This window comes from Nyctibius grandis, chromosome 26 (assembly GCF_013368605.1).
Source record: "Nyctibius grandis isolate bNycGra1 chromosome 26, bNycGra1.pri, whole genome shotgun sequence".
Taxonomy (NCBI): Eukaryota; Metazoa; Chordata; class Aves; order Nyctibiiformes; family Nyctibiidae; genus Nyctibius; species Nyctibius grandis.
In genome coordinates, this window is record NC_090683.1 from 1546459 (window position 1) to 1559870 (window position 13412).

The window sequence follows — 13412 nt, forward strand, 5'->3', positions numbered from 1 at the left end:
CCCCAGTCCGGTACCATCCTGTGAGTCCGTGGGGGCCTTCCCAGGGCCATCGGCATCACCTTTAGCAGGGGAAGCACCTCCTGCCACAGTAGCCACTGCCGAAGCCCCCGAGGCCGAAGCCCCCGAGGCCAAAGCCCCCAGAGTTGATGGGCACTCCCTCAGAGCTGAGGATGCTGCCAACAGCAGCGGAGGTGGAGGATCCCACGGCGGTGTTCTGTGGGAAGGAGCTGAGGATGGGTCCGGGCAGGGTCACCACCACAGGGGAGGGCTCAATGACAACGTGGGAGTCCTGGCACTGCCTGACACAGGGCTCATTGCAGCTGTTGGCCAGCGGGGTCGGGCCGCAGGGCTGGCATGGCAGGCAAGGCTGGCACCGGTTGTAGCAGGACATGTCTTGGGGCTGGACGTGCACCTGGGAGAAAGGACAAGGGGAAGCAGGGCAAGAGGGATGGGTGAGGAGCAGTCTGGCACCCCAACACGAGGGAGAAAAGCCACGAGCTGTAGCCGAGAGCTGGAGGCTATGTAAGAATGTCCACGGGCATCTCCTTCCCGTCAACCCAAAAGAGCCCTGCCAAGAGCGACCAAGTCCAGGGAGATCCCTTCCTAGCCCATAGCTCAGGAGACACCTAACCAAGCCCCAACTTCCACCCCTGCCTCACCTTCTACGCCCTTCCTTCTCCCATGAAATGCAGCCCCATGACCCAGCGCAGGACAAAAAGGCAGTTTTGCGCTGGGAAATCCTGCAGGAGGATAAGGCGAAAGAAGAAAAGCAGGAAGAGGAGAAAGGGCTTCAGGCTCACCTTCTTCCCAAGGAGATGGAGGCGAGAGGAGTGGATGAGAGAGTGAGGACAAGGGCCCGCTTTTATACTGCTCCCACACCGCCTCAGGCACACAGTCACTGCACGCGGGCAGTAATTTTCCAGCAGACTCACCTCCACAGCAAAATATCCTACCTAATGGCACAGCCTGTGTTTTGTTTTCTATCACTACTGCCATTACATTTCCTCATTCTTGACATGCCCATTAGGTATGGAGGCTCCTTTCAAGTACCTGGATGACAGGCCCAAGGATTTCCCAGAAAGTATCATGGCAGTACAGGCAGAAGCTGTACCCCCAAGTGCAGGAGGCATCTGTGTAGACAACGGACAATGAACTGAGGAAATCTGGTGAGGTTGCTTTCAACCCCCATGACAAGAAGGTGCCCATATTCTCCTGCCAATGCAGTCCACCCTGGCTACCCAAAGGCTCCTGTGCCTGACGATGTGATGCATCCTTCTCCCCCAGTACTTTACCAGTTTTTTGGCAAAGTCTTCCCCCTCTCGTGGCAGTCTCTGTGGGTCTCTGATCACTGCCATCAGCAGGCATGAAGAAGGAAAACATTACCCTTCTAAACAGCATGATTACTCAACAAGCCTGGTGGAGACTGGGCCCTCCTCACTACATGAGGGGATGTGTTGGGGCTTAGGACACTGTCTCATTCCTCCCACTCTCTTCACACCACCACGCACTTTGGCTGCACGCTTTGGACCTGACCAGCAGGAGACACTTTTCCAAAACACGCTGACTGTCCTGCAACCCCCCATCTGTGGGAGTGCCAGCAAGAAGGTCATGCTGAGCACAATGGCCGTTGCAGCTGCCTGCAGCTGTGAACTCGGGTACAGGCCAGTGCTTGGACCAGTTCTCCTGGGCTGTGGATGGAGCTGCCCTGGCCGCAGGCAAATTCAGCCCTGCATGGGACATGGGCCTGAAGACAGCACACACTCCTGGCTTGGCCTCACGCCAAAACACTGACACACGCACAATCCCAAATTAGCGTGTGACTCACCATGGGTAGGGAGAGTCTACCCCACAAAGCTTGCCTACTAAAGACATTCCCTTGCCCTCCTGGGACGCGTCCCAGCTGCCTCCATGTCTGCAGGGCAGGGAAGTGCATCTCTCCTTGACGTCTTTGAGAGATGTTTTTGTACCCACGACCTTCTGAGCACATCCCCTCCCTGAGCATTCTCAGGCACGTGGCACTGCAGGGTCCTGACAGCGCTCCGTTCACTGTAGATTTGGGTGAGTTTCCTTGCCTCCCCAGTGGTGTTGGGTTGTGCTCCAGGCTGAGTCGTCCTTTGGGGCATGGGAAAGGAGACATTCCGAAGCACTAATGCCAGGAGAAGATGTACCACATGGGACCCAGGGATGAGTCCCAATCAGTGGGGAGATGTTTTCTGAAATCCTTTCTATCCCTCCATGGGACATTCAGGAGAGCTCCCCACTGCAGCCCGGTCTCTTTGGCCAGGAAAATGAGGCCTGTGCATCTGTTCCCTTCCACCGTCCAAGTCTCTCCACAAGGCTCACCCCCTCTCACCACAGAGGTCTGAGGGCTCTGAGATCGTAGCACAGTTCATTCCCCAGGCCGTACTGCTGCAAGATGTTCTTCCTTTCCAGATGCAGGACTTGCCATTTGTCCTTCTTAGTGCCACGAGGCTCCTGTGGCCCAGTCCTCCAGCCAGTCTGGGTCTCCCTTTACAGCAGCACTCCCCTGGAGAGCATCAGCTGGCTTCTATGGGTCAACTTTACTCAGGCAGTCCTTGACTTGATGTCCACCCACTGCACGGAAGGCTCCTCCTCCTTCCTTCATCTCTTTCAGAGGGCACAGCAGCCTGGGAGACCTTGTCGGTGAAGACGGAGAGAGAGAAGGTGTTGACTTCCCACAGCATGCTCTCTGCCCACTCTTCAGGGATCACCTTCCTCGACCTCATAGCAAACCCCTTCCTAATGCAGCCCAGCATGCTGTCAAATGCCATTTCTACCACAGCACAAGGCTGCCTCATGGTGTCCATCAGGACTCACGTCCTCTGCTGCAAAGCTCTTTGACAGCCCATCAGTCTCAGCCTGCAGTGGCGTAGAAGGTTTTTCCTCCCCCACGGCAGGACTTTGCATGAAGGGGTTACATGCTCTTGCCCCACTCTGGACCCCCATGGTGCACCAGCCAGTCGGCTGCCAGCTGGACTTCGTGCCACACATCACAACCATTGGAGACAAGAATCCATGACAGATTTCAGTCCCCTGCACTGCCCTCTTCCCTAGCCCATATTTCGTCAGTTGGTCTGTCAGGATTGTTACAGGAGACTGCACCAAAAGCCTTGGTTAGATGAGATTAAAAACTTTTACTGAACGTCCCTTACACACCAGAACTAGACAAGTCATCAAAGAAGGCCGTGAGGTTGGTCAGGCCTGCTTTCCCCTCCTTAAATCATGCTGTCCACTCACAATCACCTTCTTGTACTTTCTTCTTGGGAAAGGCCTTACAGGTTGATTTGTTCCATCACGTTTGCAGGGATCGAGGCGAGGCCGACAGGCCTGTTGTTCCCTGTCTCCTCCTTCGTGGCCTTCCTGAAGACAAGAGGCCCATTGTCTTTCTTCCAGTCCTCAGACAGACTCCCTGATGCTGTGTCTTTCAAAGGGAGTTGAGAGCAGTCTTGTACTGACACCAATCATCTCCCTTGGGTGCGTGGCCTCAGGTTGCATGCACTCATGTCCGCCCAACCTGTTAAAATGTCCCCATACCTGATCCTCCTCTAGTGCACATAAGTCTTTCCTGCTCCAGACTTTCTGAGGAATGTCAAGAGCCCGAATTCTTGACAGCAAATCCTGCCAGTAAAGACCAAGGCCAAGAACCCTTGGAGTACCTCCACCTTTCCTGTAACCCTTGTCCCCAGTGAAGCTGACCCATTCAGCCTTTGCCCAAGCCTCCCTTTTGATGCTGACCTACCTGGAACAAGACCTTGTTGTTGCCCTCCACGTCATTTGCCTGCTTCAATTCCAGGTGGGCTTTGGCTTTCCTAAACCCAGCCGTGCATCCTCAGACAGCCTGGCAAATGTTCTCCCCAGAGCAAAGGCCATCAAGCTGAAACCTCTTCCTGCAAAGGGAATTGCAAACAATTGCACTTCACTGTCCCGAGCCAACATCCCCTGCCTGTCACGGGACCCCTCCAACACTTGGGGGCACAGCTTTGGCCTGCACAGACACGATCTTACCCGGGATATCCTTGGGCATCTCATCCTCGCACATGAAAGGAGCTTGCATGGCAGACCAGGCATGTCAGAAATGAGGAAAATAAATGGCAGTGTTGACAGAAACCAAAACATAACATGTGCCATTAGGTAGGATATTTTGCTGCGGAGGTGAGTCTGCTGGAAAATTACTGCCCGCGTGCAGTGACTGTGTGCCTGGGGCGGTGCAGGAGCAGTATAAAAGCGGCCCTTCTCCTCACTCTCTCATCCATTCCTCTCGCCTCCGTCTCTTTGGGAACAAGGTGAGTCTGAAGCCCTGTCTCCTCTTCCTTCTCATCATCCTTTGCCTCGTCCTGCTCCAGGGTTTCTCAGCACAAAACTGCCTTTTTCTCCTACACGGGGTCATGGGGCTGCTTCTCATGTGAGAAGGAAGGGGGCAGAAGACAAGGGAGGGAGAAAAGTTGGGCCTTGGTTAGGTGTCTCCTAGGCTATGGGCTAGGAAAGGTTCTCCTTGGGCTTGGATGTGCTTCCAAGGCACTTTTGGGCTGAGGGGAAGGAGAAGGCCGTGGACCTCCCTACAAGACCTCCAACTCTCTTCCCAGCCCATGGCTTTCTCCCTCATGTTGGCATGATAGGCTGCTCCTCACCCTCATACTCTAATTCCCCTGCCCTTTCTCCCAGGTGCACGTCCAGCCCCACAACATGTCCTGCTACAACCGGTGCCAGCCTTGCCTGCCATGCCAGCCCTGCGGCCCGACCCCGCTGGCCAACAGCTGCAATGAGCCCTGTGTCAGGCAGTGCCAGGATTCCCAAGTTTTCATCCAGCCCTCCCCTGTGGTGGTGACCCTGCCCGGACCCATCCTCAGCTCCTTCCCACAGAACACCGCCGTTGGATCCTCCACCTCCGCTGCTGTTGGCAGCATCCTCAGCTCTGAGGGAGTGCCCATCAACTCCGGGGGCTTCGGCCTCGGGGGCTTCGGCAGCGGCTACTGTGGCAGGAGGTGCTTCCCCTGCTAAAGGTGATGCCAATGGCCCTGGGGAAGGTCCCCACAGACCCAAAGGATGGTACCAGACTGGTGAAGGAGCATGGGCTTGTTGCTTTCATAGGGGCTGAGCAACCCCAGTGCCCCTTGCAAAAGGAAGGGGTCAGCTTGGGCTCTCAGAAAGCACAACCCGTGTCCACCTCTCCCCTCTTCCATTGTCTCCTTTCCCTCCCATCTCCTTGTTCTCTTGTGCTCCCCTGGGCTGTGAGCCCCACAAAGCCAGCTTAGGGAAGACCTGCTGGCCCTGCTCCCTCTGTGGGGCAGGCAGAGGGACACCTGGTGGCATCTCTGTCACCGCCGTGTGACGCAGGCTCTCGTCTGCCCCTGGTGCTCCCTGCACTCAAAGCGACCTCGTTTCCATCTTTTGACTTATTAAAGTTCTGCTGCATCCAAGACCAAGCCTCTGTGTTGTCCTTTCCCCTGCAGATGCTCTACCAAGGTGCCCACGGAGACACATGTTGATCAGGACTTGGTAGAGGGGTTGTTGGGCGTGGTTGTGCAGTGACTGTTAACACAGGCTTGCTTTGAGCAGGCTTAGTCATACTTAGGGTGGCCCTCTGCTTTCTAAACTTCCCTGCCTAGCTGGGGCTTGGTAGAATTATCTGACACACTTCAATGACCATAGCGACTCCAGAGATGATTTTAGTTCTCCCACCAAAGCATTCTCTACTCCATGCTCAGTGAGCCCCACACCCTCAGCCTCTCTTCCCCAGCCAAGTGCTACAGCCCTCTCACCATCCTGGACACCCTCTGCTGAACTTGCTCCACTTGGTCAAGACCTTTCTTGAATTTGTGCTTTCTTGCACTAGAGTAGTGTTCTAGATGCCATCAGACGAGTGCAGAGCAGAGTGGGATCGTCACTCCCATCGATCTCTTGGCCGCACTCCTGCTCATATAGTCCAGGATGTTGATGACAGTCCTTGGCATCCGGGAACAGTGCTGAGAGTCACACCTCCTTTGATGGTGTTACCACAAAAGCATCTTTTCCTGGCCCTGCTTTTGGGCTGCTGCTCCTCAGGGGCTGAAGCATGTGTGGAGAGACAGGGCTGGTTGCTACCAAGCCAGCTGCTGATCAGGGCTCTGGGTCAACCTGTATCATCATGCCCAGCTGTGTCATGTGCTGCAGTTCAGCAGCTCCCCTTCCTTGGCTGCAAGCTTCTCTGCAGCCTTTGATGCTGGTCACTGCACTGCTTTGGAGAGCTGCTGCACAGCCCTTTGAAACACTCAGCCTGCACCCGCTGCCTCTTTTCCTGCCCTGAGTCTCTCCCTGCCTCCCTCTCTCCAGAAACATTCCCAGGAAAGCCTGGGCACAGACAGGGAAGGAGCAAGATGAGGAGAACATATACTGCCTGTGTGCCTGAGTAGTGTCTTGATCCTGACAGCACTAAGCACACACCAGCCGTTTTCTCCATCCGCTGTCCCAGTGTGATGAGGGGAGATTTGGAACAGCAAGAGAGCAAAATACCCTTGGGTGAAGATCAGGACAGTCGAAGAGGGGAAGGGACAAAAGAGAAAAAAAAAGTGCTGCAAAGGCAATCACCTACCACTTCACACCAGCAGAACGATTCGCAGCTGTTCTCCAACCAACGGCTACTTTGGAAAGACTGCCCACAGTTTTGTTGCTGAGCATGATGTTCTATGGCATGGAGTAGCCCTTTGGTCAATTCCAGTCAGCCATCGTGGCTGCACGCCTTCCAGCGGCTTGCCCACCTCTAGCCTCCACTGCAGGGGGTGCAGAATGAGAGAGAGAGATGGCCTTAATGGTGTGCAAGCACTCTGCAGTAATAGCTGAAGTTTTGGTGTGTTCTGTGCACTGCTTTAGCCACACATTTGAAGCACATCACCATATGGGCTGCTATGAAGAAAATTACCTCCATCCCAGCCAACGCCAGTACAGGCTGGTTCTCCCATTCTGTCTCCTGTTGTTCTCTGTGGCCATTTTCTTCTCGAGCCTCCTCCCCCAACTCAGCAGTAGGCAGGGCAAGATGAATTGCCAGTGCTCCTCTCCTCCCTCTTCCTCTTCCCTCACCATTCTTTCCTGATTCTGCTGAACTTGCTCTACTTTGTCAAGGCCTGTCATATAATCATAGAATTGTTTTGGTTCCAAAAGACCTTTTAGATTATCAACTTGAACCATAAATCTGACACTGCCAATCCCACCACTAAACTATGTCCTTAAGCACCAAATCTCCATGTCTTTTAAATACCTCCAGGGATGGTGACAAAACGACTGCCCTGGGCAGCCTGTTACAATGCTTGACAACCCTTTCGGGGAAGACATTTTTCCTGATATCCAATCTAAACCTCCCCTGGTGTGACTTGATGCTCTTTCTTCTTGTCCTATCACTTGTTACCTGGGAGAAGAGACAAACACCTGCCTTGCTACAACCTCCTTTCAGGTAGTTGTACGGAGAGATAGGTTCTCCCCTGAGCCTCCTTTTCTTCAGACCAAACACCCCCAGGTCCCTCAGCTGCTCCTCATCACACTTGTGCTCCAGACCCTTCACCAGCTTCGATGCCCTTCTCTGGACTTGCTCCAGCACCTCAAGGTCTTTCTTGTAGGAAAGGGCCAGGAAAAGGTGCTTTTGTGGTGACCTTATCAAACCAGCTGAAACTCTCAGAACTTTTCCTGAAGACCAAGGACTGTCATCAACATCGTAGACTATATGAGCAGGAGTGTAGCCAGGACAACAATGGGATAGATGATTCCACTCTGCTCAGAACCCACTTGACAGCATCTAGAACACTACGTTAAGTTTTGGGCTGTAATTCAAAAAGACCTTGACCAAGTGGAATGAGTTCAGCAGAGGGTGGCCAGGGTGGTGAGAGAACTGGAGCACTTCCTTGCGAATGAGATACTGAGGGTGCGGGGCTTGCTGAGCGTGGAGAAGAGAATGCTTTGGTAGGAGACTGAAAAGAAGCTTTTGAGTAGCTATGGTCATTGAGCTGTGTTGGGTAACTCTTCCAGCCCCAAACAGGTAGCGAAATCTCAAAAGCAGAGTGTCACCCTAAGTATGGCTAAGTATACTCAAAGCAAGCCTGTATTAACAATCACAGCATTACCACCCCCAAAACACCTCTCCCAGAACCACCCCTGAGCAATATGTGTCTCCCTGGGTATCTTCAGAGAGTGTCTGCAGGGAAAAGGATGACACAGAAGCATGGACTAAGATGCAGAAGAATTTTAATGAGTCAAAAGAGGGAAATGAGGTCAATCAGAGTGGGGTCCCAGTACAGAGAGCACCAGGGGCAGAGAAGAGTCTGCACCCCATGGCTGAGGCAGAGATCCCACCAGGTGTCCATCTGCCTGTCCCACAGAGGGAGCAGGGCCAGCAGGTCTTCCCTAGGCTGGCTCTGTGGGGCTCACAGCCCAGGGGAGCACAAGACAACAAGGAGACGGGAGGGAAAGGAGAGAGTGGAAGAGGGGAAATGGAGGCATGGGCCGTGCTTTCCAAGAGCCCAAGCTGACCCCGTCCTTTTGCAAGGGGTGCTGGGGTTGCTCAGACTCTCCGAAAGCAACAAGCCCATGCTCCGCCCTCAGCCCAGTACCATCTTGTGGGTCCATGGGGGCCTTCCCTGGGGCCAGCAGCAGCAGCTTTAGCAGGGGAAGCACCTCCTGCCACAGTAGCCACTGCCAAAGCCCCCGAGGCCAAAGCCCCCGAGGCCAAAGCCCCCAGAGTTGATGGGCACTCCCTCAGAGCTGAGGATGCTGCCAACAGCAGCGGAGGTGGAGGATCCCACGGCGGTGCTCTGTGGGAAGGAGCTGAGGATGGGTCCGGGCAGGGTCACCACCACAGGGGAGGGCTGGATGACTACGGTGGAGTCCTGGCACTGCTTAAAACAGGGCTCATTGCAGCTGTTGGCCAGCGGGGTTGGGCCGCAGGGCTGGCGTGGCAGGCATGTGTTGTAGCAGGACATGTTGTGGGACTGGAGGTGCACCTGGAAGAGAGGGCCAGGGTAAACAAAGCATGAGGGGTGGGTGTTGAGTATCCTGTCAGCCTACCAAAGGTAGACTCTTTCCCTCAGCCCAAAAGAGCCCTCCAAGTAAGACGAAGCCCAGGGAGGTCCCCACCTAGCCCACAGCTCAGGAGACAGACCTCAGCCAAGCCCCAACCTCTCTCCATTCCACACTCTCTGCCCCCTTCCTTCTCCCAAGGAAGCAGCTCCAAAACCCAGCACAGGAAAAATGTGCTGAGAAATATCAGAGGAGCAGCGGAGAAGGAGAAGGAGGAGGAGGAGGAGGAGGAGCAGTAATGCAAGAAAGGGCTCCAAACTCACCTTGTTCCCAAGGAGATGGAGGCGAGAAGAGTGGATGAGAGAGTGAGGAGAAAGGCCCGCTTTTATACTGCTCCTGCATCACCCCAGGGCCACAGTCACTGTATGCGGGTAGTAATTTTCCAGCAGACTCACCTCCAAAAGAAAATATCCAACCTAATGGCACAAGTTGTGTTTTGTTTTCCGTCAATGCTGCCATTTCATTTTCTCATTTCTGAAATGACCATTAGGCTTCAGAAGCTATTTTGAAATATTGGGGTGAGAGGCCCAATAATTTCCTGAGCAGGATCATGTTGGTACAGGCAGAAGATGTACCCCCGAGTGCTGGGAGGTGTCTGTGCAGACAGAGGACATAGGTCTGGGGAAATCTGGTAAGATGAGATCAAGCCCCTGTGCAGGAAGGCGGGCATATCTTCCCACCAATGCTGTCCTCTCCTGGGTGCCCAAAGGCTTCTGTGAATGAGGACATGCTGCATCCTTCTCCCTCCCTGACTGCCTCCCTGCTCCCTCCAGCAGTCGTGGGTCATTGCCTCTGAACCCAGGTGGGCTGTACTACTCTTTTCAAATGCCTTTTCCCAATGAAAGCTTCTCCTTCCTGGAGACATTTGCTGGTTTCTTTGGCAAAGTCACCCCCTCTCGTGGCAGTCTCTGGGGGTCCCCAAGCAGTGCCTTCAGCATGCTTGTGGAAGGAGAACATTGCCCTCATGAACCCTGTGATTCCTCAACAAGCCCTGGAGAGTTGCGCCCCTCTCCCCTCAATACATGAAGGGTGTGTGGAGGCTCTGGACAGCGCTTTGTTCCTCCCGCTCTCCTCACATGACTGTGCACTTTGACCATACGCTTTGGACTCTGACCAGCGGGAGACACAAAGTCCTGGCCACTTTTCCAAAACACGCTGGCCATCCTGCCACTCCCCAAGCTCTGGGAATGCTGGCAAGAAGGTCAGGCTGAGGGCAATGGCCATTGGGGCTGCCTGGAGCTGTGTACTTGGCTGCAGCCCAGTGCTCAGAGACAGTTTTCCGGGGGCCGTGATGGAGCTGCCCTGGCCAGAAAGGAATTCAGCCCTGCGTGGGACACCAGCCTGCAGACAGCATGCACTCCTGGCTCGGCCTCATGCCAAAAGGCAGACACATGGACAATCCAACATTGGAGTGTGACTCGTCATGCGTAGGGAGTCTATTCCAGGAATCTTGCCTACTGAAGGCGTTCCTTTGCCATCTTGGGACAGGTCCCAGCTGCCTCTATGCCTGCAGGGCAGGGGTGCATTGACTCTCTGAAGTAGCCTGAGAGCTGGTTTTGTACCCAAGGCCCTTCTGAGCACATCCCCTCCCTGAGCATCCTCAAGCACGTGGCACTGCAGGGTCCTGACAGCTCTCACTCCATGGGGAGCTGGGGCTAGTTTCTTTGCCTCTCCAATGGTGCTCGGTTGTCCCTCAAGCTCAGGAGGCCTTTGGGACATGGGAAAGAGGCATGCTGAAGTATTAATGCCATGAGAAGATATATCGCCTGAGACCCAGGGATGAGTCCCAACCAATGGGTAGATGCTTTCTGCAACTCTTTCTTGCATCTATTCCCTTCCACCCTCCATGCCCCTCTCCAAGACTGACCATGCCCCCACGGGCAGATCTACCCAGATGAGGTGTGAGGGCTCTACGATATAGCATAGTTCAGTCCCCAGTCCATACTGCTGCAAGAGGTTCTTCGTTTCCAGGGGCAGGACTTGCCATTTGTCCTTCTTAATGCCACGAGGCTCCTGTGGCCCAGTCCTCCAGCCAGTCTAGGTCTCCCTTTACAGTAGCTCTGTCCTGGAGCACATGAGCTGTCCACTTTTCTCAGGCAGGCCTTGATTTGATGCCCACCCACAGCTGGGAGGGCTTCCCCTCCTTCCTTCAACTCTTTCTGAGGGCACAGAAGCCTGGGAGAACATAAAGATGGAGAGAGAGACGTCATTGGCTCCCCTCAGCCGGCTCTCTGTCCACTCTTCAGGAAATCAGCTGCCCCAGTCAGCAGTGAGCCCACCTTGTCCTCTGTCACTCTTTGGCTACTCTTGCAGGGGTCCATCTTGCTCTTGATGGTTTTTCCCTGTTGCTCTTGATGCCCCTTGCAATATTCAAGGCAGGCTGAGCGTTGGCTTCCCTAACAGCATCCCAACATGTCTAGGAATTATTTCCAAATTCCTCCTTTGCAGCTCATCCCTCCTCCCACCTCCAGGATGCTTTCTTTTGACGTTGGTGCTCCGCCTTGTGTACCCATACTAGCCAAAGCCAGTCTGCTGAGACATCTGTTTGTTTTCCTGAGTGCTGGGCTGGAATGTCCTTCCTCTTGAGCCATGAAGTGCCTACGGTGCTGCCAGCTTTTCTGAGCTCTTTTGTGCTTCACAGCTGCCTCCACGGCATCCATTCTACCAGCTTCATTGCCCTTCTTTGGACTCGCTGCAGCACCTCAAGGTCTTTCTTGTAGTGAGGGGCCAAAAACTGAACCCAGCATTCGAGGTGCGGTCTCACCAGTGCTGAATACAGGGGGACGATCACTGCCCTAGTCCTGCTGGCCACACTATTTCTGATACAAGCCAGGATGCTGTTGACCTTCTTAGCACCTGGGCACACTGCTGGCTCATATTCAGCCAGCTATCAACCAACACCCCCAGGTCCTTACAGATCAACTGATGAAATACAGGCTAGGAAAGAGCACAGTGCAGGAGACTGAAATCTGGCATGGCTGCTGGTCTCCAAGGGTTGTGATGAGTGGCACGAAGGCCAGCTGGCAGCCAGTCTGGCTGGTGCACCACACAGGTCCAGACTGGGGCCAATTGTGTTTATGCCCTGTATGCAAAGTCCTGCAGTGGGGGAGAAAAACCTCCTGCGTCTCTACAGGTTGGGGCTGATGGGCTGACAGACAGCTTTGCAGCAGAGGACATGGGTCATGGAGTACACCATGTGGCAGCCCTGCACCCTTGCAGAAATTGCATCCATCAGCATCTGGGGCTGCATTAGGAAGTCATTCGCTATCAGATTGTGGAAGGTGATCCCTCTTCTTGGCTGAACACTAGCAAGACCAAAACTGCTGTCCAGTTTGTGGCTCCTCAGTATGAGAGGTGCACGGCCATACTGGTGCGAGCCCAGCAAAGGGCCATGGAGGCCATGAAGCGACTGGAGCCCCTGAAGCAGGAGGGGCTGCAAGAGGTGGGGTTTTTCACCCTGGAGAAGAGAAGGCCACAGGGCACGCCTCATAGCAATGGGTAAAAGAGCTGATGGGAGGCAGTCAAGAACAAAGAGCCAGGCGGTCCTGAGTTCTGCCCTGTGAAGGGACAACAGGTAATAGGCACATGACAAAACACGGGAAATCCCACAATAACACGGCTTCCTTAGTATGAGGCTGGTAAAGCACCATCTGCAGTTGCCATAGACAGATGGTGGTCTACCCTGTAGACCGACCATCCTTGTAGGTATTCAGAGCTTGGCAGGACTTGGCTGTGATCATCCTCTAAAGGCTGACCATGCTTTGGGCAGGGGCAGTTGGACTAGACAGTCTCCAGAGGCCCTTTCCAACTTAAAGGATCCTGCGGTTTGGAGGAATTTGGAAATAATAACTAGACTTGTTGGGATGCTGTTAAGAAAGTCAAAGTTCAGCCTGCCTTGAGTCTTGCAAGGGGCATCAAGAGCAACAGGGAAAACCATCTCAAGCAAGATGGACGCCTACAAGAGTAGCTAAAGACTAATAGAGGACAAGGGGGGCCCACTGCTGACTGGGGCAGCTGATTGCCTGCAGGGGCAGCCCACTTTCCTGCACAGAGGCTTGAACACAACGTTACCAGACCCATGTCCTCTGTCTGCACAGACACCTCTCAGGATTTGGGGTACATCTTCTGCCTGTACCAACGTGATCCTGCTCAGGAAATCATTGGGCCTCTCATCCCAGCATTACAAAAGAGCTTCTGAAGCCTAATGGTCAAGTCAGAAATGAGGAAATGAAATGGCAGCATTGACAGAAAACAAAACACTTGTGCCATTAGGTAGGATATTTTGCTTTGTAGGTGAGTCTGCTGGAAAATTACTGCCCGCGTGCAGTGACTGCGTGCCTGGGGCGGTGCAG

The 13412-nt window shown here is 54.1% G+C and overlaps 1 protein-coding gene and 1 pseudogene across 1 annotated transcript; one reads left to right on the forward strand and one right to left on the reverse strand.

Moving 5' to 3' along the window:
* Nucleotides 1-389: 389 nt before the first annotated feature.
* On the forward strand, nucleotides 390-5019 carry LOC137673888 (feather keratin 1-like). The gene is made up of 3 exons (XM_068418947.1): nucleotides 390-403; nucleotides 4256-4304; nucleotides 4684-5019. The coding sequence occupies exons 1-3, from the start codon at nucleotides 390-392 to the stop codon at nucleotides 5017-5019; spliced, it is 399 nt and encodes a 132-aa protein (XP_068275048.1).
* Nucleotides 5020-8642: 3623 nt separating this feature from the next.
* LOC137673957 (feather keratin 1-like) lies at nucleotides 8643-11381 on the reverse strand (annotated as a pseudogene).
* Nucleotides 11382-13412: the final 2031 nt, after the last annotated feature.